This window comes from Scardinius erythrophthalmus (assembly GCF_964197995.2).
Source record: "Scardinius erythrophthalmus genome assembly, chromosome: 9".
Classification (NCBI taxonomy): domain Eukaryota; kingdom Metazoa; phylum Chordata; class Actinopteri; order Cypriniformes; family Leuciscidae; genus Scardinius; species Scardinius erythrophthalmus.
Window position 1 is genome coordinate 407,501 of NC_138229.1, and position 22,500 is coordinate 430,000.

Here is a 22,500-nt window from a genome sequence, read left to right on the forward strand (position 1 = left end):
TGCTCAAGGACACCAAGGTGAGAGTCTGCCAAACGCGGATGAAGAACAGTTAACACCGTCTCACGAGAACGCGCATCTATAGCACACACTTTATTTATCGTGCAATTTATACGCAAAAAAGAGTTTTCGCGTGCGTATGATGCACTGTAAACGCCGTGGGTTAGTGGAGTGGATTCTAGCATTATAAAGTGTGTATTATATGCACGTAAAAACTCTTTTTTGCGTATAAATTGCACGATAAATACATAGATACGCACATTCATGAGATCCGGCTGATAACAGTGTACAAGACAGAAACCTTAGGCAAACAAAAACATATTCTAGGAATGTTATGAAAACATTATGAGCCCCATTTTAGCGATCTGAAAAGCAAGTATCAAGCGCGAAACGCTGAAACTTTGTGGGCGGGTCTCGGCGCTGTTGCTATTACACCGGCGGGATAAATGACTCTCCGACGCAAATCTAAAATGTGTTGGTCTGAAGTCGCTTCATTGCTCATAGGTGTGGTTTGGGCGTAACGTGAAATAAACCAATCAGAGCGTCATCTCACATTCCCTTTAAGAGCAGGCGTGCTTGTTCCATGGCGGATTGCTATTATAACGGCGGATTTGCCAGGAGCGGTTCACAGCCGAGGAGACCGACGCTCTCGCCAGGGCCGTAAAACACAGAGAAGTGACATTGGGGACGGAGAAACACACCCAGATTAGCTTCGCTTAAACAGATGATAATTCACCTTTGGCTAAGCCCCGCCCCCCTCAGTTACTGTTGCTACGTCCGACAACCTCATATTGTTGGACTGTGGCAACACGGTGGCGGTAACGTTAGTCACCTTCAAAACTACCACAACAGCGTGTCTGTAACATTAACGTTAGGTGTTTGTATCTTGAATAACAAAGTTGGCTAACATCCAGTCGCTAGTCAAAACATACAATCCTGACTTACTTGATAACTAAACTATCGCTAAGCTTGCTTGCTAGCACCTTGTTTCTTCATTAATTAGGGTAGAGAACCGAAACCTAAAACAGCATAAAACTGTCTAACTAGTATAATTCACAGTAAGGTTAAAAGCCAAATTTACCTTAGAGCACACAAAAGTGTGCTTGTTGAGGGGTTTAGCTGACTGTGAGGACGTCAGGATTTGACTTCGGTTTTGTGAAGGGAAAAAAATGGACACCCCCCTCCAGCCTCTCTGGGAAACGCGTATCTGTGTTACAAATGCCCCAGGCACAACGTTTAACCATATTTCTGATAAAACTACGACGGTAATAGCCTGCCGAGACCAAAAATATGAGACGCCTGTGTTAAACTCAATGGAGCGCTGTGAAAAAGTGTCGGACTTCTGTGGGAGCTCGTTCTTGGCTGCGCTGTGATTGGTCAATCTACATTCTAGGGTGTGGCTTAGCCAAAGGCGAATTTGGGTAAATGTGTAAGCTAGATCTATGCCTATTTTTACACATCTTCATGGACACCACAATGATTTCCCTCGTGTGGAATATTGTTCCTTGTAATAATGTATGGTTTTCTAAAATGAGAACTGTGTAGATGAGAGAAGCAAAGTGTGTGTGTGTTGTGCTCACGCTACATTATGGCCAAGCATGCGCTCTTAAAATAGCCTCTGAATAACATGTGCAACGCGCCGCTGACTTTAGACTAGGTTTCTCCTGGTCAGTGGCGGAATTGTTTTCTGAAACTGCAAAATAGCACCAGGAAACGTTTGCGCCGGAACACGCCTCCTCTTTTCGCTGAACCGCCCCCGGGAGCGCAAGTTCATTCCCTAATTTACCGACGTGCGTCTGTGGAGGGAAGAGTCCGCTGTGCGTCGGGTGCAGAACAGGAATGACACATGCGTCGCTGTACGAACTCTATTGCGCTGGGAGCGGGATAGGGCCCTATTTCTTAATGTTTTCTGAAACGTCCAGTTTAAGTCATTTTTTTCATAAGCATTTTTCTTGGTAATGCGAATGTTAAAGGGGCTGTATGTATAATTCATAAACCCTTGTTATAGCGCCACCGGTGGCCGCTCGGTGTACTGCAGAATCACTCTGAACGCGATTCAATGCCTGATCTCCTCACAGAGAAGGGCTTGTTCGTTCTTCACTTTATGAACTTTAGTATGACTTTAGCGTTATACTGTTAACCGTCCTCGCTGCTGAGAGACGTTTAGATGAATATGTGAATATGTGCTGCTCTTTCCTCTCAATAACGACATAAACACAGCAAAAATGAGAAAGCATCTGATCATACAGATCTGCAACATGTCGACTGATGACCTCATAATTACACTGTTATGACAAATTGATTATAACGTATATTTGAGACTATAGACTATATAGATCTGAATATATGAGACTATAGTTTGAATTCATCTCTTTTCTTTGCATTGCACATGCTCTTTCGTTCTCTCGAACGGCTCTCTCATTATTATCATTCGTTTCGTGTCATTGAACAGAAGAGATTTTGATTTTGAATCCTTTCGATTTTCCCAGTAAAAACGTCCCGGGTCCTTCACATAAACCTCAGTCTGCCGGCTTTCATTCATAAACAATCCGGGAAGTCAGGAAGGCTTCGTTGTTTAAAGGTGCAGTGTGTAAGTTTTAGCGCATCTAGTGATGAGTTTGTGAACTGCACCCAACAGAAGTTACGGTGGCCGACAGGAAGTGATGTCATCGTCTGAGACCGCAGAGAGTAGCTGTTAAACAATGAGGTTTCTTTACAAAGATCAATTAAGAAATTATGTTTACTTGATTATTCAGTAAAACAATGTTATTGTGAATATTATTGTGACTTGTTCATCATTGTGTCAATGTTTTGTTTCGCTGACTTTAGTTCGCTTCTTTACACGAAGAACAACATAGTGACGAAACGCGTTTTTCCATTCATGGCCACCGTAGAACCATGTGGATGTAAGCGGACCCGCGGTGTGTGTAGAGAGAAATGCTCATTCTAAGCTAATAAACACATAACGCTTGATTATGTAAGATCTTCCTACACCACTGAAAACACAGAGATGAATATTATATTGCATTTCTGCCAACAGATCCTCCTTAATATTAAACACTGCAGCTTTAAGTTTCGCTCGAAGCTGTTCACACATTGACAATACAAAAGATATTACAGTTTTTCTCGATTGCTTAAACACATTTTTTTAAACTATGCCTCGTATTCTCAAAACTATAAACACAAATCCATAACGTCTCACCCAATTCGCCAAACATCCTATTCTCAGGTCAAAATGAAGCTCTACACTCAAAACCATTCACTCTTGCTGAAAAACCAAACTTTGCCCTCAGACAGGACACACAAGCCATCAAAATCACACACACTACAACATAGTCTAACACACTGATGCAATAAATTCAAAACAACATTTCCAAAACTGGTAAGTTATGTTGCTTGTGGTCCCCCCATCACAAACCTTTTCACATGATGAACACAAAAGACACAACCAGTGGATACATTGGCACATTTTTATTCATACACAGAAAACACACACACACACATTTTTTTTTTCTGTTTTACTCTTTTTTTTTACTCTCTCTAATTTTTTTTTTTATATTTACTTACAGTAAGATGTGTGTGACCATCATATGACAGTAAAAGAGCACACACAAACCATATTCTAATATGGAATTGTATTGGAATGGTAAAGAGTGTTGGGACGAAACAGGAGGGTCTCCACTCAAGGATACAATATGATGAACACGTCTAAGAATGTTCCACATATGGTTGAAATACCACAATTTGCCTAGAAAGATAACTTTCTGGGAGTCAAGACTATAAAGGAGAAAGGATACCCTCCCTTCACTGTCACACTCCACTTTAAACTTACACTACAGCGACTCTGTGTGACTGTGCGACTGCTGGCCTTTTCTTGCAAGAAAATACACCTCATCAAAGACTATTGGAAATGTTTGTCTCTTATTCAGTGATAGAATTGTGTTTGCCACCACTCCTCCCTGAAGGTTCTCGAGGCGACGGTAAAGCGACTCAAATTTGGCCTTACTCGTAGCCGAGCCTCCCTCATAGTCATACCATTGATAAAGACATGGGCAACTAGAGTGGCTTGAATTTCATCTGAGACTGCTTGTCTTCTTGTCCTTGCCCTTCCTCCTCCTCCTCCTCCTCATTCTTATCCCTCTTCCTTCATGTCTTTCTGGATCCATTGTTCCAAAACGCAATAAACTGATTTGGGCCCTTTTATATATCTATTGAAGGATCTGATTGATGTGTGTTAAATTTTGACTCTTAGTGTTTCCACCGGGGTAATTGTGTGCTAAGTGAGCTGAAGCTGTGCTGACTTGAGTGAACAATATTGAATGCTAGTGCTTTCTAAAGGACAACATGTTCTAAGCAATGAGAAATGAAGGGATTTGTGTGTAGAGTTGTACAGTGACAGTTCAACGAATCTGACTCATGTGTCAAAACAGGGAATAGTGTTTATAGTTTAGTGAAATGGGTGTGCTTTTTGATAAATGGCGTTATGGTTTTGAAATTTTAGTTCAAAAGCCTGGTTATAGTGTTTAAGCAATCGAGAAAAACTGTAATACATGAGAATTCTTACGGTACATTTAAAAAACGTCAGACGAACACGTTCTGTTACCGTTACTGGAAGAACGAGTTGGCTATCCCATGCACATTGTGTTGAATTGAATTGAATTGAATTGAATTGAACGTTGGTTCATGACGTTGAGAGAACATTCAGTGTGTGTTGGGATGATGAGTGTGTGTGTGTTGGGTGTTGAGAGAACGTTCAGTGTGTGTTGGGATGATGAGTGTGTGTGTGTTGGGTGTTGAGAGAACGTTCAGTGTGTGTTGGGTGTTGAGAGAACGTTCAGTGTGTGTTGGGATGATGAGTGTGTGTGTGTTGGGTGTTGAGAGAAGGTTCAGTGTGTGTTGGGATGATGAGTGTGTGTGTGTTTCTGTAGGTGATGATCCACGTCTCCAGCGTTCTGAGTATAAAGAAGAAACACACCGCTAAGATCGTTCCCAACGCGGTCGCCGTCATCACCGACGACGGACACAAGGTGCAGATCCATCCTCTATTTATACTTTATTTATATTTTCGTTGTAAAAAAGTTTAGTTCATGTATATATATATCGCCGCTCTGGAGAAACCGTGATGTCATCGTCAGCTCAGTCCTCATATAATGCTGTCAGTGCAGGAGAGCAATAATATCACATTAAATGTTCTGAGCAAGTCTAAAGCCGGAGGCGATCGCAGCGACTGACGGACGTCTGCAGTTTATCCTCGAGGCGTTCAAAGGATGAATCTCTCAAAAAACAGCCGACATTGAACAACACTTTTTAGCGGCTCAGTTTTGTGATATTAACTTCAAACTTGGACACAACTTGATTAGACACACGGCTTTGATTATGACAATTTAAAATAACTGTTTTCTATGTGAATATACAGTAAAGTGTAATTTATTCCTGTGATCAAAGCTGAATGTTCAGCATCATTACTCCAGTCTTCAGTGTCACATGATCCTTCAGAAATCACTCTAATATGATGATTGGATGATCAAGAAACATTTATGATCATTACCAGTGTTGAACACAGTTATCTTTGATAGATAGATAACAGGATTCTTTGCAGAATCGAAAGTCTCACGCTCTGACGTTCCCGCTTGTGTTTCAGTTCCTGTTCGGCTCGCTGAGGAACCGGGAGTCGTGCTTCCAGCTGCTGCAGTCGCTCTGTCCGCAGGTTTGAGCTTCTGCCGCTCGTCATGAGCTTTAGGGTCGTGTGTTCACTGTGACGTTCACTCGCTGTGTGTGTGTTTGCTCTCAGCAGATCATCAGCAGATCCTCTGAACACACTCCTGACATGGACTTCGACAGAGTAAGAGTGAACCGATGCTTTAGAAGGAATCATCTGAACGACTTCTTTCTGCTCATGTCTATTACCCTGTTTTAATAACACTGTAAAAAAAATCTGTTAAACTTACGGTAAAAAAATTGTCAGATGTGGTTGCCAGAAATTTACCGTAAAAAATACGGTACGTTTTAGGTTTTACAGACTTAACTTACATTTACTGTAAAAAAAGATTTCACTATCTGATATAATTGAAGGTTATACTGTATCTATTATATCTACCATTGAAGCACTAATATCTGTTTTGTACTATTTTAATACACTGATAACCACCAATCACAGCGGAGATTAGAGTCACATGATCAGTCAAAGCTAATCACATGCGGATTTTCCACAAGAAAGTTAATACTAATATATAGAAGCTGCACAGTGTCACACACACACACACACACACACACACACACACACACACACACACACACACACACACACACTAAACACCATTATGATAACACACATGACATTTAAAAAATGCAATAAACAGTAGTTTGTGTCGTATCCTCTGATAGATCTCCAGCCATTCGAGTCTAGAGGAGAATCCAGCAAATCAAACGATTCCTCTGAACGAACCGACTCTCACCGACTCTCAAAGTGAGTCTGACTGAAGTCGTGTGTGTTTCTGTAACACGTGTTCACGAGCGGCACGTCAGCATACATCTGGCTGAACTCCTTTACTGATATATATAAAAGCAGTTTATATAAGAATTCTGTGAGTTAATCAGTGGATTGTTCTATGAAGAATCAAGACTGTAAACTGATTCCTGTTCACAGCATCCAGCTCGACAACACACAACTCCAGCCGATACACACCAGAGCAACACACCACAGGTGAACCTTCACACACACACACACACACACACACACACACACACACACACACACACTCACACTCACACACACTTTCTCTCACACACACACACACACACACACACACACACACACACACACACACACACACACACACACACACACACCACACACACACACACACACACCTGTCAGTCATGCATGTCTGCTGCCAGTGATGATGTGTTCTCTAACCAGCGCTTTCCTGGGTTTCCATGGTAACAGAGAAGGTCCGATCGTCCAATGACACGCAGAGACTCAACAAGCTCCTCCTCTTCTATCTGATCCTGTGAGTACAGCCCAGTATAGGACAGAACACATGTTGGGATCATTTTACCCAGCAAATTGGGTTGTTGATTTAACCCTTCATAGTTGATTTATTTTCACTATAATACTAGCTTCTTCGTTCTTTTTTTCCCCTTCATACATGAACTAATGTCTATGGGTTAACTAAAAATCTTTTTAAATTCTCTGTACAACCACTCGCGTGCATGATAATTCCTTTATTTTTAATCATATTTGACAGTATAGTATATAAACTGACCACAGACCATAAACTGTCCATAAACTATTATTGCACAGTTATGAGAACATATTTAACAACACAAACCTATATTTTACCGAAGAACGCCCCCATCTTGACAAGCTGCACTGCTCTCTCCTGTAGAGGGCGCAAAAAGCCCGCGATAAATAACTCAATCCCTGGGTTACGTCTGACCCAGGAGCCGGGGAACACTAAACTACCCTAATACTGAAAAAATAACCCAACAAAATAACCCAAAAGGCTCAACCCAGGATTAGGGTAGAAAAAATAACCCAAGATTTATGAGTGAATCAAGCAATCATATTACCCATCATTCAGTGCGAGATTCAGAATTAGAAACACAGAAACAGAAGCGACCAAAGGCCAGAACGCACAGAGTGTCGGCCCAGATCCGGCCAAGATCCGGTACGTGTGGAATCCATGTGTGCCGGATCTGAGCCGGATGTGTGCCGGATGTGTACCAGATGTGTACCAGATGTATGCCGGATCTGAGCCGGATGTGTGCCAGATGTATGCCAGATCTGAGCCGGATGTGTGCCGGATGTATGCCGGATCTGAGCCGGATGTGTGCCGGATCTGAGTCGGATGTGTGTCGGGTGTGTGCCGGATCTTAGCCGGATCTGTGCCGGATCTTTGCCTGATCTGAGCCGGATCTGTGCCAGATGTGTGCCTGATCTGAGCCGGATGTGTGCCTGATCTGAGCCGGATCTGTGCCAGATGTGTGCCTGATCTGAGCCGGATGTGTGCCTGATCTGAGCCGGATCTGAGCCGGATCTGTGCCAGATGTGTGCCTGATCTGAGCCGGATGTGTGCCTGATCTGAGCCGGATGTGTGCCTGATCTGAGCCGGATGTGTGCCTGATCTGAGCCGGATGTGTGCCTGATCTGAGCCGGATGTGTGCCGGATCTGAGTCGGATGTGTGCCGGATCTGAGCCGGATGTGTGCCGTATCTGAGCCGGATGTGTGTCGGGTGTGTGCCGGATCTTAGCCGGATCTGTGCCGGATCTGTGCCTGATCTGAGCCGGATCTGAGCCGGATCTGTGCCAGATGTGTGCCTGATCTGAGCCGGATGTGTGCCTGATCTGAGCCGGATCTGTGCCAAATCTGAGCCGGATGTGTGCCAGATGTGTGCCTGATCTGAGCCGGATCTGTGCCTGATCTGAGCCGGATCTGTGCCAGATGTGTGCCTGATCTGAGCCGGATGTGTGCCTGATCTGAGCCGGATCTGTGCCAAATCTGAGCCAGATGTGTGCCGGATGGGTGCCGACACTATGTTGCTGTCTGGGATATTTCATCATGTTTGGCCCCAAAACTCAATCTCATCACATTAAAGTGACTGTGAGAAGAAAGCAGATTACAGTAACACTTTACATTAGTTAACAGTAATTAATGAGGTTTTATTTAACAAAGTTCGGGAGGAGCAGGTTCAGATAATTAACCAAATCATGCACAGCTGTTAATTAATCAGTAATCAACTCAATGACAGAGTATAAATTCACAGCAGACCTGTCTCTGTTCATTGAAAGTTTGTCAGCATCCCTCCTCCACCCCATCTCCTCACTTCCAGTTCCATCTACTCTTACCAACTGGGGGGCGTACTTTGGGTTCGGGCCTAACTCCGAGCTCGGAGCCCTCCCCCCGGACAGCACACCAAATACGCATAAACTTATTGTATTAATTATATGTAGATGTGAACTCGTGAAATGTATTAACTAACATGAACTAAATGAATGTGTTGAAAACAGTTCGTATTTTTTCGGAAACTGATACATTTTATTTTTCAGGATTCTTTGATGAATAGAAAGTTCAAAAGAACAGCATTTATTTGACATCTTTTGTAACATTATAAATGTCTTTACTGTCACTTTTGATCATTTTAATGTGTCCTTGATCAACAAAAGTGTTTTTTTGTTTTGACTGACCCCAAACGTGTGTGTGTGTGTGTGTTTCCATAACCAGCTGAAGCTCAGCTCACAGAAATATGCTCTAAATTATGAAAACATTATTATTTCTGAAGGTTCAAACGTCCAGTTTATTAAATGTTTAAAGTGTATTTGAGGTTTGATAATCATAACCTGAGGCGACAGCATATTTCAGCATTGTGTGTGTGTGTGTGTGTGTGTGTGTGTGTGTGTGTGTGTTAAGAGCTGATAAACATCTGATAACCGTGTGTGTGTGTGTGTGTGTGTGTATGTTAAGAGCTGATAAACATCTGATAATCGTGTCTGTACTGCTGTGTGTGTGTGTGTTAAGAGCTGATAAACATCTGATAACCGTGTCTACTGCTGTGTGTGTGTGTGTGTGTGTGTGTGTGTGTGTGTGTGTGTGTGTGTGTAGAGCGCTTCTTCTTCTGCTGTCGTCGGGTTACATCGGGCTGAGGATCGCGGCGCTGGAGGAGCAGCTGAGCATTCTGGGATCTCTGCTGGAGTTCACACAACAGAAAGTGTGAGTTCATCTCAGTGATAATCAATAATCTCCAGTCCTGTAATCTGATTGGCCGATCACTCGGTTTCGGTCTCTACACTCTTACACATAAACAGTGTTTTTCACACGCCATTGAAGAAGCGCGTCTGCTTCCCCACAGAACCTCTCACCGATCAGAACCGGTTTCTCTAATACTGAAGATCATTTTAATACCGTAGAAGTTCACGGTTCTTCATGAAACCAGCAATACCAGTAAAGAGCCTTTATTTCTATAGTGAATGTAAAACTCATGCAACTATTCTTCATGGGAAACTATGTGCTGTTTTCGAGAGGTAAGAGTGTCGGACACCTGAAGATTCGAGCCTGAAAAATCTGAGAAAAATGATAGACAGAGAAACTCAAAAGAAAGACAGAACATGTGCATCCGTACACATCACATATAGACACTGTGCAGCTGTCGTACAGCGAGAGAGTGCTGTGTGTGTACAGTGGAGTGTGTGTACAGTGCAGTGTGTGTGTGTACAGTGCAGTGGAGTGTGTGTGTGCAGTGGAGTGTGTGTGCAGTGCAGTGGAGTGTGTGTGCAGTGCAGTGGAGTGTGTGTACAGTGCAGTGGAGTGTGTGTGCAGTGCAGTGGAGTGTGTGTACAGTGCAGTGGAGTGGAGTGTGTGTACAGTGCAGTGGAGTGTGTGTGCAGTGCAGTGGAGTGTGTGTGCAGTGCAGTGGAGTGGAGTGTGTGTACAGTGCAGTGGAGTGTGTGTACAGTGCAGTGGAGTGGAGTGTGCAGTGCAGTGGAGTGTGTGTGCAGTGCAGTGTGTGTGTGTGTGCAGTGCAGTGGAGTGGAGTGTGTGTACAGTGCAGTGGAGTGTGTGTACAGTGCAGTGGAGTGTGTGTGCAGTGCAGTGGAGTGTGTGTACAGTGCAGTGGAGTGGAGTGTGTGTACAGTGCAGTGGAGTGTGTGTGCAGTGCAGTGGAGTGTGTGTGCAGTGCAGTGGAGTGGAGTGTGTGTACAGTGCAGTGGAGTGTGTGTACAGTGCAGTGGAGTGTGTGTACAGTGCAGTGGAGTGTGTGTACAGTGCAGTGGAGTGTGTGTACAGTGCAGTGGAGTGTGTGTACAGTGCAGTGTGTGTGTGTACAGTGCAGTGGAGTGTGTGTGCAGTGCAGTGGAGTGGAGTGTGTGTACAGTGCAGTGGAGTGTGTGTACAGTGCAGTGGAGTGTGTGTACAGTGCAGTGGAGTGTGTGTACAGTGCAGTGGAGTGTGTGTACAGTGCAGTGTGTGTGTGTACAGTGCAGTGGAGTGGAGTGTGTGTACAGTGCAGTGGAGTGTGTGTGTGTACAGTGCAGTGGAGTGTGTGTACAGTGCAGTGGAGTGTGTGTACAGTGCAGTGGAGTGTGTGTACAGTGCAGTGTGTGTGTGTACAGTGCAGTGGAGTGGAGTGTGTGTACAGTGCAGTGGAGTGGAGTGTGTGTACAGTGCAGTGGAGTGTGTGTGCAGTGCAGTGGAGTGTGTGTACAGTGCAGTGGAGTGTGTGTGCAGTGCAGTGGAGTGTGTGTGCAGTGCAGTGGAGTGTGTGTACAGTGCAGTGGAGTGTGTGTGCAGTGCAGTGGAGTGTGTGTACAGTGCAGTGGAGTGGAGTGTGCAGTGCAGTGGAGTGTGTGTGTGCAGTGGAGTGTGTGTGCAGTGCAGTGGAGTGTGTGTGCAGTGCAGTGGAGTGGAGTGTGTGTACAGTGCAGTGGAGTGTGTGTACAGTGCAGTGGAGTGTGTGTGCAGTGCAGTGGAGTGTGTGTACAGTGCAGTGGAGTGGAGTGTGTGTACAGTGCAGTGGAGTGTGTGTGCAGTGCAGTGGAGTGTGTGTGCAGTGCAGTGGAGTGTGTGTACAGTGCAGTGGAGTGGAGTGTGTGTACAGTGCAGTGGAGTGTGTGTACAGTGCAGTGGAGTGTGTGTACAGTGCAGTGGAGTGTGTGTACAGTGCAGTGGAGTGTGTGTACAGTGCAGTGGAGTGTGTGTACAGTGCAGTGGAGTGTGTGTACAGTGCAGTGGAGTGTGTGTACAGTGCAGTGGAGTGTGTGTGCAGTGCAGTGGAGTGGAGTGTGTGTACAGTGCAGTGGAGTGTGTGTGCAGTGCAGTGGAGTGTGTGTGCAGTGCAGTGGAGTGTGTGTGCAGTGCAGTGGAGTGTGTGTACAGTGCAGTGGAGTGTGTGTGCAGTGCAGTGGAGTGTGTGTACAGTGCAGTGGAGTGGAGTGTGTGTACAGTGCAGTGGAGTGGAGTGTGTGTACAGTGCAGTGCAGTGGAGTGTGTGTACAGTGCAGTGGAGTGTGTGTGCAGTGCAGTGGAGTGTGTGTACAGTGCAGTGGAGTGTGTGTACAGTGCAGTGGAGTGTGTGTGCAGTGCAGTGGAGTGGAGTGTGTGTACAGTGCAGTGGAGTGTGTGTGCAGTGCAGTGGAGTGTGTGTACAGTGCAGTGGAGTGTGTGTGCAGTGCAGTGGAGTGTGTGTGCAGCAGAGATGGGACCAAGTCACACATGTGCAAGTCTCAAGTAAGTCTCAAGTCTTAACCTTCAAGTCTCAAGTAAGTCCCAAGTATTTTTTTCTTGGGCAAGTCAAGTCAAGTCAAGTCACAGGCTATGTCAAGTCAAGTCAAGTCAAGTCACAGGCTATGTCAAGTCAAGTCAAGTCAAGTCAAGTCCTGTAGTAGGTCAAGTCAAGTCCAAGTCAAGTCACATTATTATTGTAATTTTACCTGCAGAATCTGATCTTAATAAAGTGTAAAGACCAGATATGGGTAACTGTCAATAAATTACAATAATTTGGAGTTGCATTGTAAATACTCATGTTCAGTAAAATACATCATGGAATCAAACAAAATTGTTACTTCATAAAATTATTTATTTTTCACTTCTGCCAACAGTGTTTAAAATGTAACAAAGTTTAATGTTGTATGTAAACTGTGTTTACAATAAGTGTATTGTGATTGTCAAAACATTTTAGTAACTAAACTGAATTGTATTCGGTTTAGTGACAACATGTTACAATGTTTACATGGTACAATTTCTGGTAAGCTACGCTTTTTTATTATTTCAATTCAATTATTGTAATCTGATTTAATATTGACTCATTTGGATAAATATTAGGTAGGCTACACAAGATAGGCATTAATTTTTCTCAAGAAAAAAACAACTCACCTAATGCTGTAAATATACAGAGAGAGATAATGCGTTTTTTATTATAATAACAACTTTATTTAATGATAAGTAAAAATATAATAAATATGTAATAGTACACATATTTAGCAAAATACTTTTTTCTAGCCAACTAACGTGCTATAGCCATATTATGGTCATCAAATGGCTTTCCTGGGGTAAATGTTATGTGACATAATTGTTCTCCAGCTGTTTTATTAAACCATTTGTTTGATTGATTGGTCGATATCACTCGCGTAGCTACGGGTGGGCCTGGGTGGGCCTGGGCCCACCCACCTGTCAGTCAGGCCCATCTAGTCACTCAGTGGCCTCACAAGGTAGCCTCGGAAATTATGTTGCGATTATAATACCTATAAAAATAAATCTTAATGTTTCTTGATTCTTGTTTGGTTGTCATGGTGATGACGAAATGCCCGCGTAGCGCATTTCGGAGTCAGACTCAGATGATTGCGAACAGCCCATCCCCCCTTCACAACGACGAGCACATTTCACAGAGGGACACTGAAGTTTAGCTAAGTAACGTTATGTTAAACTAAAATGAAACAGAGCAACAAGTTTGTGTCAAAAAGACCACGGCCACCACAGGAGGAAGATAATGCAGATGTTCAGGAGAATTGACTGAATCGTTGGACTATAACGAAATCATTGCAGTGTTCAACTCTTAAGGGGGTCGCACACTGGACGCGCAGCGCCGCGTCTAGGACAACTCTCACCTGAAAATCCGATAATGTCAGCAATTTTCATTCAAGCAGCTGATTTCTGTACATGAATATAAAACTAAACGTATATTGCAGCCCAGGGTGAAGTCAGATTCATTAACTACGATTTGAGACAAATAAATGTAAATTTAATATAAAACTATGTAAATAGCGCTCTGTGACGCGGCAAGATTTTGAACAAGGTCCTGAGCCGTTGCTGGGCGCAGCGGACAGACGCCGCCGGTGTGTGTAGTGTACACTACACTCAGAGAATAATGTGTTCGAATTTAAAACTGTGTGCGACCCCCAGCCCCGTCGTCTCCTGTTATAAGCTAGTCATCAAAAGTAAGCCAATCTACGTTTATGTAGTTGCCTAGTCAATGTTGTTTATATAACGTGGTTTGTGTGGCCGCTGAGCCAGACTATGACCAAGCATTGTTTTTGGTTTTTACACACTGTCCACTACTGTCCTGCTGATTTGATGATGTTGTTTCGCATCTGTCAGATGCGCGTGTGTGTGTGGTGTGGCCTGGCCGCGCGCAGTGGAAATGCTGTTCTTATCGTTATGTTCTTTATTAACACTGCTTATGATGACATACATGCTTGTGCTCTGATTAAACTGTGGTGTATTCAAGCAGGTGTAGTTGTGTTGGCCTATTTTGATAACAGATGCATTTTAGGCTGTGCCCACCTGATTTTCTCTGGGCCCACCCACATTGTGATTCCTGGCTACGCTACTGGTCGATATTATGTATGAGGAATATACATTTCGGTAAGTTGTAGGCCTACTGTATCTTTCAACATTGTTCATTCGTGTTTATTTTTAGAGATGATCGGTTCACCTGCCGCTAGGGATCTGTCGCGTCACATTTACAAGCGCCAAAACGGTATTTATTGTTTGAATTTCGTAATAAAAGTGACATAATCTGAGAGCTGAGATTTTTTTTATATCATATGTAACCTCCTCTTGCGTCGCGATTTTTCTGTGCGTGAGAAAATGAACGTGTGGCGACGTGAGAGCATGTGAAAAGTGTCGCGTGTGTCTCACGGTGAATGCGTGAGTTGGCAGCTCTGTCTGGCTATCCGCGATGTTAATGTTGCATGTCTTGCAAAGCGCTGTTCATCTTTTGCCATCTTGTGAATAATTCTTGAAGCCGAAAGCGATGACCCTCGGAGTCAGTACCCCTCCGGCTGACATGTTGATGTGATATCTGATCTGAGTGGGCGTGGTGTGCGAGGTACGAGAGGGCGCGACTGATGATAGTGTCGTGATCCAGTCATGACAACGCTATTCTCAGCCTGCGCTCCAGCTGGGTAATCAACTTTATTTTTTAAAATAATTTATATATTTTATATTCAAACTTGAAAACATGATGTGATTAACACTCAAGTCATTCAAGTCATCGTGTCTCAAGTCAAGTCAAGTCCCGAGTCTTTAACTTCCAAGTCCGAGTCAAGTCTCAAGTATTTTATTTTTTGTCAAGTCAAGTCACAAGTCATAAAAATAGCGACTCGAGTCGACTCGAGTCCAAGTCACCAAGTCACAAGTCCCCATGTCTGGTGTGCAGTGCAGTGGAGTGTGTGTACAGTGCAGTGGAGTGTGTGTGCAGTGCAGTGGAGTGTGTGTACAGTGCAGTGCAGTGGAGTGTGTGTACAGTGCAGTGGAGTGGAGTGTGTGTACAGTGCAGTGCAGTGGAGTGTGTGTACAGTGCAGTGGAGTGTGTGTGCAGTGCAGTGGAGTGTGTGTACAGTGCAGTGGAGTGTGTGTGCAGTGCAGTGGAGTGTGTGTACAGTGCAGTGGAGTGTGTGTGCAGTGCAGTGGAGTGTGTGTGCAGTGCAGTGGAGTGTGTGTGCAGTGCAGTGGAGTGTGTGTACAGTGCAGTGGAGTGTGTGTACAGTGCAGTGGAGTGTGTGTGCAGTGCAGTGGAGTGTGTGTACAGTGCAGTGGAGTGGAGTGTGTGTACAGTGCAGTGGAGTGTGTGTGCAGTGCAGTGGAGTGTGTGTGCAGTGCAGTGGAGTGTGTGTACAGTGCAGTGGAGTGTGTGTGCAGTGCAGTGGAGTGTGTGTACAGTGCAGTGGAGTGTGTGTGCAGTGCAGTGGAGTGTGTGTGCAGTGCAGTGGAGTGTGTGTACAGTGCAGTGGAGTGTGTGTACAGTGCAGTGTGTGTGTACAGTGCAGTGGAGTGTGTGTGCAGTGCAGTGGAGTGTGTGTACAGTGCAGTGTGTGTGTGTACAGTGCAGTGGAGTGTGTGTGTGCAGTGGAGTGTGTGTGCAGTGCAGTGGAGTGTGTGTGCAGTGGAGTGTGTGTGTGTACAGTGCAGTGGAGTGTGTGTACAGTGCAGTGGAGTGTGTGTACAGTGCAGTGGAGTGTGTGTACAGTGCAGTGGAGTGTGTGTACAGTGCAGTGGAGTGGAGTGTGTGTACAGTGCAGTGGAGTGTGTGTACAGTGCAGTGGAGTGTGTGTACAGTGCAGTGGAGTGTGTGTACAGTGCAGTGGAGTGGAGTGTGTGTACAGTGCAGTGGAGTGTGTGTACAGTGCAGTGGAGTGTGTGTACAGTGCAGTGGAGTGGAGTGTGTGTACAGTGCAGTGGAGTGTGTGTACAGTGCAGTGGAGTGTGTGTACAGTGCAGTGCAGTGGAGTGTGTGTGCAGTGCAGTGTGTGTGTGTGTACAGTGCAGTGCAGTGGAGTGTGTGTGCAGTGCAGTGGAGTGTGTGTACAGTGCAGTGGAGTGTGTGTACAGTGCAGTGCAGTGGAGTGTGTGTACAGTGCAGTGGAGTGTGTGTACAGTGCAGTGGAGTGTGTGTACAGTGCAGTGCAGTGGAGTGTGTGTGCAGTGCAGTGGAGTGTGTGTACAGTGCAGTGGAGTGTGTGTACAGTGCAGTGGAGTGTGTGTACAGTGCAGTGGAGTGGAGTGTGTGTACAGTGCAGTGGAGTGTGTGTACAGTGCAGTGGAGTGTGTGTACAGTGCAGTGGAGTGTGTGTGCAGTGCAGTGGAGTGTGTGTACAGTGCAGTGGAGTGGAGTGTGTGTACAGTGCAGTGGAGTGTGTGTGCAGTGCAGTGGAGTGTGTGTACAGTGCAGTGGAGTGTGTGTACAGTGCAGTGCAGTGGAGTGTGTGTACAGTGCAGTGGAGTGTGTGTACAGTGCAGTGGAGTGTGTGTACAGTGCAGTGGAGTGTGTGTACAGTGCAGTGGAGTGTGTGTACAGTGCAGTGGAGTGTGTGTACAGTGCAGTGGAGTGGAGTGTGTGTACAGTGCAGTGGAGTGTGTGTACAGTGCAGTGGAGTGTGTGTACAGTGCAGTGGAGTGGAGTGTGTGTACAGTGCAGTGGAGTGTGTGTACAGTGCAGTGGAGTGTGTGTACAGTGCAGTGCAGTGGAGTGTGTGTGCAGTGCAGTGGAGTGTGTGTACAGTGCAGTGTGTGTGTGTGTGCAGTGCAGTGGAGTGTGTGTACAGTGCAGTGGAGTGTGTGTACAGTGCAGTGTGTGTGTGTACAGTGCAGTGGAGTGTGTGTACAGTGCAGTGGAGTGTGTGTACAGTGCAGTGGAGTGTGTGTACAGTGCAGTGTGTGTGTGTACAGTGCAGTGGAGTGGAGTGTGTGTACAGTGCAGTGGAGTGTGTGTACAGTGCAGTGGAGTGGAGTGTGTGTACAGTGCAGTGGAGTGTGTGTACAGTGCAGTGGAGTGTGTGTACAGTGCAGTGTGTGTGTGTACAGTGCAGTGGAGTGTGTGTACAGTGCAGTGGAGTGTGTGTACAGTGCAGTGTGTGTGTGTGTACAGTGCAGTGGAGTGTGTGTACAGTGCAGTGGAGTGTGTGTACAGTGCAGTGTGTGTGTGTACAGTGCAGTGGAGTGTGTGTACAGTGCAGTGGAGTGTGTGTACAGTGCAGTGTGTGTGTGTACAGTGCAGTGGAGTGTGTGTACAGTGCAGTGGAGTGTGTGTACAGTGCAGTGGAGTGTGTGTACAGTGCAGTGTGTGTGTGTACAGTGCAGTGGAGTGTGTGTGTGTGTACAGTGCAGTGGAGTGTGTGTACAGTGCAGTGTGTGTGTGTACAGTGCAGTGGAGTGTGTGTACAGTGCAGTGGAGTGTGTGTACAGTGCAGTGGAGTGTGTGTACAGTGCAGTGGAGTGTGTGTACAGTGCAGTGGAGTGTGTGTACAGTGCAGTGGAGTGTGTGTACAGTGCAGTGTGTGTGTGTACAGTGCAGTGGAGTGGAGTGTGTGTACAGTGCAGTGGAGTGTGTGTACAGTAGAGTGTGTGTGTACAGTGCAGTGGAGTGTGTGTACAGTGCAGTGGAGTGTGTGTACAGTGCAGTGGAGTGTGTGTACAGTGCAGTGGAGTGTGTGTACAGTGCAGTGTGTGTGTGTACAGTGCAGTGGAGTGGAGTGTGTGTACAGTGCAGTGGAGTGTGTGTACAGTGCAGTGTGTGTGTGTACAGTGCAGTGGAGTGTGTGTACAGTGCAGTGGAGTCAAGTCAAGTCATCTTCATTTATATAGCGCTTTTAACAATGTAGATTGTCTCAAAGCAGCTTTACAGAGATAAGTGTATAATTTAAGGTAACAGAGATTGTTTCGGCTTTACAGCAGAGTTAAGTTATTTTCCATCTAAAGTTAGTTTTAATTGATTTGGTTCCGTCGCAATGATCATTTGTTATTAAATTAGGGGCCGCTAAGACGACACCATTCTCTCTACACAGACTTTAAACGCGAACCTGTGAGAAACGCTGATGGCGGTCACATGCGCATTTAGAATGGGTTCTATAGTTACGTGCGTTTGAATATACGCAGGTTTGGAAATCCCTACAAGCCAAGCCTAAACAAAATACTTGTTTTCCTTATAAATTTTGATAAGGAATTTTATTTGTTGCTTTGGGGTAGGAACGCGAAACGAATTTTCCCGACAACGCCTTATCTGTAGAGTGGTAGTGGGATCCTCCATAGGGAGAGACTAGTTGGCACTTCAGCACTGCGTTGTCATCGGTCCAGGCGAAGGTCCTTCGTCAGATCTGGATACGGCCTGGATCCGGCAGGCTGCAGGAAAAACCTCGGGATAAACACAGACACTAAAATTAGCGTAGATGCCATTCTTCTCATGATGTAACGAGTACATCAGGATTTTTAGGAAGTGTTCCCTGTTCCGGCTGACCTAATCTATGCAGCCTAACATTAAATTATAGAAGTCTATAATGTATTATGTGAAAGCTAGGTCAAAGAGATGTGTCTTTAATCTGGCTTTGAACTGACAGAGTGTGTCTGCTTCCCGGACAATGGTAGGAAGACTGTTCCAGAGTTTTGGTGCTAAATAGGAGAAGGATCTACCGCCAGCAGTGGATTTAGATATTCTAGGTATAATCAACTGGCCGGAATTTTGAGATCGCAATAGACGTGACGGACTATAATGCGTTAAGAGCTCGCTCAAGTACTGCGGAGCTAAACCATTCAGTGCTTTGTAAGTAATCAGCAATATTTTAAAATTTATGCGATGTTTAATAGGGAGCCAGTGCAGTTTTGACAGAACTGGGCTAATATGGTCATACTTCCTGGCTCTGGTAAGAACTCGAGCTGCTGCGTTTTGGACCAGCTGTAGTTTGTTTATTAAGCGTGCAGGGCAACCACCCAGTAGAGCATTACAGTAATCTAGCCTTGAGCTCATGAACGCATGAACTAATTGTTCCGCATTTGTCAATGAGAGCATATGACGTAATTTAGATATATTTTTAAGATGGAAAAATGCAGTTTTACAAATACTAGACACGTGACTTTCAAATGAAAGATTGGTATCAAAGAGCACACACACACACACACACACACACACACACACACACACACACACACCCAGGTTCCTAACCGACGACGAAGACTTAACAGAGCAGCCATCAAGAGTTAGACAGTATTCTAGATTATTACGTGAGGAAGTTTTTTGTCCAATAATTAGAAACTCTGTTTTTTCAGAATTTAGAAGTAGGAAATTACAAGTCATCCAATTTTTTATATCCGCTATGCATTCCGTCAATTTTGTGAATTGATAAGTTTCGTTAGGTTTTGAAGAAATATAGAGCTGAGTATCGTCAGCATAACAGTGAAAGCTAATGCCATGTTTCCTAATGATATCTCCTAAGGGTAGCATGTACAGTGTGTGTGTGTGTGTGTGTGTGTGTGTGTGTGTGTGTGTGTGAGGGTAGCATGTACAGAGTGAACAGCAGTGGTCCTAGTACTGAGCCTTGTGGTACGCCATACTGAACTTGTGATCGATGAGACATCTCATCATTTACTGCTACAAACTGATAACGGTCAGATAAGTGTGATTTAAACCATGCTAGTGCAATTCCACTAATGCCAACATAATGTTCTAATCTATTTAAAAGAGTGTTGTGGTCGATGGTGTCAAATGCAGCGCTAAGATCGAGTAACACTAATAGAGAGATACAACCACGATCGGATGATAAGAGCAAATCATTTGTGACTCTAACGAGAGCTGTCTCGGTACTATGGTACGGTCTAAATCCGGACTGGAAATCCTCGCAGATATCATTTCTTTCAAGAAAGGAACACAGTTGTGAGGATACTGCCTTTTCTAATATCTTTGACAGAAAAGGTAGATTCGAGATCGGCCTGTAATTGACTAATTCTGAAGGATCAAGTTGCGTTTTTTTAACAAGCGGTTTAATCATAGCCAGCTTAAAGTTTTTTGGTACGTATCCTAGAGACAAAGACGAATTAATGATATTAAGAAGAGGATCTATGACCTCTGGAAGCATCTCTTTCAGTAGCTTAGTCGGTATAGGGTCTAACATACATGTTGTCGATTTAGATGATTTAATGAGTTTAGTAAATTCTTCCTCTTCTATAGCAACGAATGAATCACATCTTTCCTCAGGGAGACTACAATGCTCTGCCTGATGCGATACTGTAGTAGACGGCTGCATAGTTATAATTTTGTCCCTGATATTATCAATCTTATAAGTGAAGAAGTTCATAAAGTCATTACTGCTGTGTTGCTTGGAAACTTCGGTGCTTGAAGCTTTATTTTTCGTTAGTTTAGCCACCGTTTCAAATAAATACCTAGGATTATGTTTATTTTCTTCTAATAGGGTTGAAAAATAAGCAGATCTAGCAGCTTTTAAAGCCTCTCTGTAAGTAATTGAGCTCTCTTTCCATGAAATGCGAAATACCTCTAGTTTTGTTTTCTTCCAGTTGCGCTCCATCTCTCTGGCTGCTCTCTTAAGGGCCCGAGTGTGCTCGTTGTACCACGGCGTTGGACTATTTTCTTTAATCTTCTTTAAGCGCAACGGAGCAACTGTGTCTAAAGTGCTGGAAACAGTAGCGTAGCCAGGAATCACAATGTGGGTGGGCCCAGAGAAAATCAGGTGGGCACAGCCTAACATGCATCTGTTATCAAAATAGGCCAACACAACTACACCTGCTTGAATACACCACAGTTTAATCAGAGCACAAGCATGTATGTCATCATAAGCAGTGTTAATAAAGAACAGAACGATAAGAACAGCATTTCCACTGCGCGCGGCCAGGCCACACCACACACACACACACACACGCGCGCATCTGACAGATGCGAATCAACATCATCAAATCAGCAGGACAGTAGTGGACAGTGTGTAAAAACCAAAAACCAAAAACAGTGCTTGGTCATAGTCTGGCTCAGCGGCCACATAAACCACGTTATATAAACAACATTGACTAGGCAACTACATAAACGTAGATTGGCTTACTTTTGATGACTAGCTTATAACAGGAGACGACGGGGCTGGGGGTCGCACACAGTTTTAAATTCGAACACATTATTCTCTGAGTGTAGTGTACACTACACACACCGGCGGCGTCTGTCCGCTGCGCCCAGCAACGGCTCAGGACCTTGTTCAAAATCTTGCCGCGTCACAGAGCGCTATTTACATAGTTTTATATTAAATTTACATTTATTTGTCTCAAATCGTAGTTAATGAATCTGACTTCACCCTGGGCTGCAATATACGTTTAGTTTTATATTCATGTACAGAAATCAGCTGCTTGAATGAAAATTGCTGACATTATCGGATTTTCAGGTGAGAGTTGTCCTAGACGCGGCGCTGCGCGTCCAGTGTGCGACCCCCTTAAGAGTTGAACACTGCAATGATTTCGTTATAGTCCAACGATTCAGTCAATTCTCCTGAACATCTGCATTATCTTCCTCCTGTGGTGGCCGTGGTCTTTTTGACACAAACTTGTTGCACTGTTTTCATTTTAGTTTAACATAACGTTACTTAGCTAAACTTCAGTGTCCCTCTGTGAAATGTGCTCGTCGTTGTGAAGGGGGGATGGGCTGTTCGCAATCATCTGAGTCTGACTCCGAAATGCGCTACGCGGGCATTTCGTCATCACCATGACAACCAAACAAGAATCAAGAAACATTAAGATTTATTTTTATAGGTCAAAATTGTTATAATCGCAACATAATTTCCTAGGCTACCTTGTGAGGCCACTGAGTGACTAGATGGGCCTGACTGACAGTTGGGTGGGCCCAGGCCCACCCAGGCCCACCCGTAGCTACGCGAGTGGCTGGAAAAGAGAGAGTTAAACGTTTCTGTAGTAATATCTAGTTCTTCTAAGCTATCTGAGATGCTGAGATGATGAAACTGATTAGGAAGATTATTAATAAAGCAATCTTTAGTAGCAGAAGTGATAGGTCTCACATATTTGTAACACGGAGTCGGCTTTGCAGCCTTGGCTAAATGCAAATTACACGAGACTAGATAATGATCTGAGATGTCATCGCTCTGCTGCAGAATTTCAACGGCATCCACATCTATTCCGTGTGATAATATTAGATCTAGAGTATGATTACGACGATGAGTAGGTCCTGACACGTGTTGTCTAACTCCAATTGAATTTACAATGTCTTTAAATGCCAATCCCAATGCATCTTTTT

General features: G+C 44.5%; 1 protein-coding gene across 3 annotated transcripts in view; it reads left to right on the forward strand.

Moving 5' to 3' along the window:
• The window catches only part of LOC308696583 (GRAM domain-containing protein 2A), a 34,274-nt gene that overhangs the window by 7,870 nt on the left and 3,904 nt on the right, over positions 1–22,500 (forward strand). Inside the window, exons 5-14 of one of the 3 annotated variants that reach the window (XR_014030835.1) lie at positions 1–17; positions 4,926–5,024; positions 5,639–5,704; positions 5,789–5,839; positions 6,382–6,463; positions 6,644–6,700; positions 6,944–7,007; positions 9,600–9,707; positions 9,847–10,972; positions 11,134–12,541. The exon at positions 1–17 is cut by the window's left edge and continues 87 nt beyond it. Coding sequence is in view for 2 of the 3 variants with exons in the window: in XM_081375402.1 (XP_081231528.1) it covers positions 1–17; positions 4,926–5,024; positions 5,639–5,704; positions 5,789–5,839; positions 6,382–6,463; positions 6,644–6,700; positions 6,944–7,007; positions 9,600–9,707; positions 9,847–9,904 (602 nt within the window). In the remaining variant the exon portion in view is untranslated. Of the gene's footprint in view, positions 18–4,925; positions 5,025–5,638; positions 5,705–5,788; positions 5,840–6,381; positions 6,464–6,643; positions 6,701–6,943; positions 7,008–9,599; positions 9,708–9,846; positions 12,542–22,500 lie in introns of those variants that run through there. The other 2 variants (XM_081375402.1, XM_081375403.1) reach the window with 2 other exon arrangements.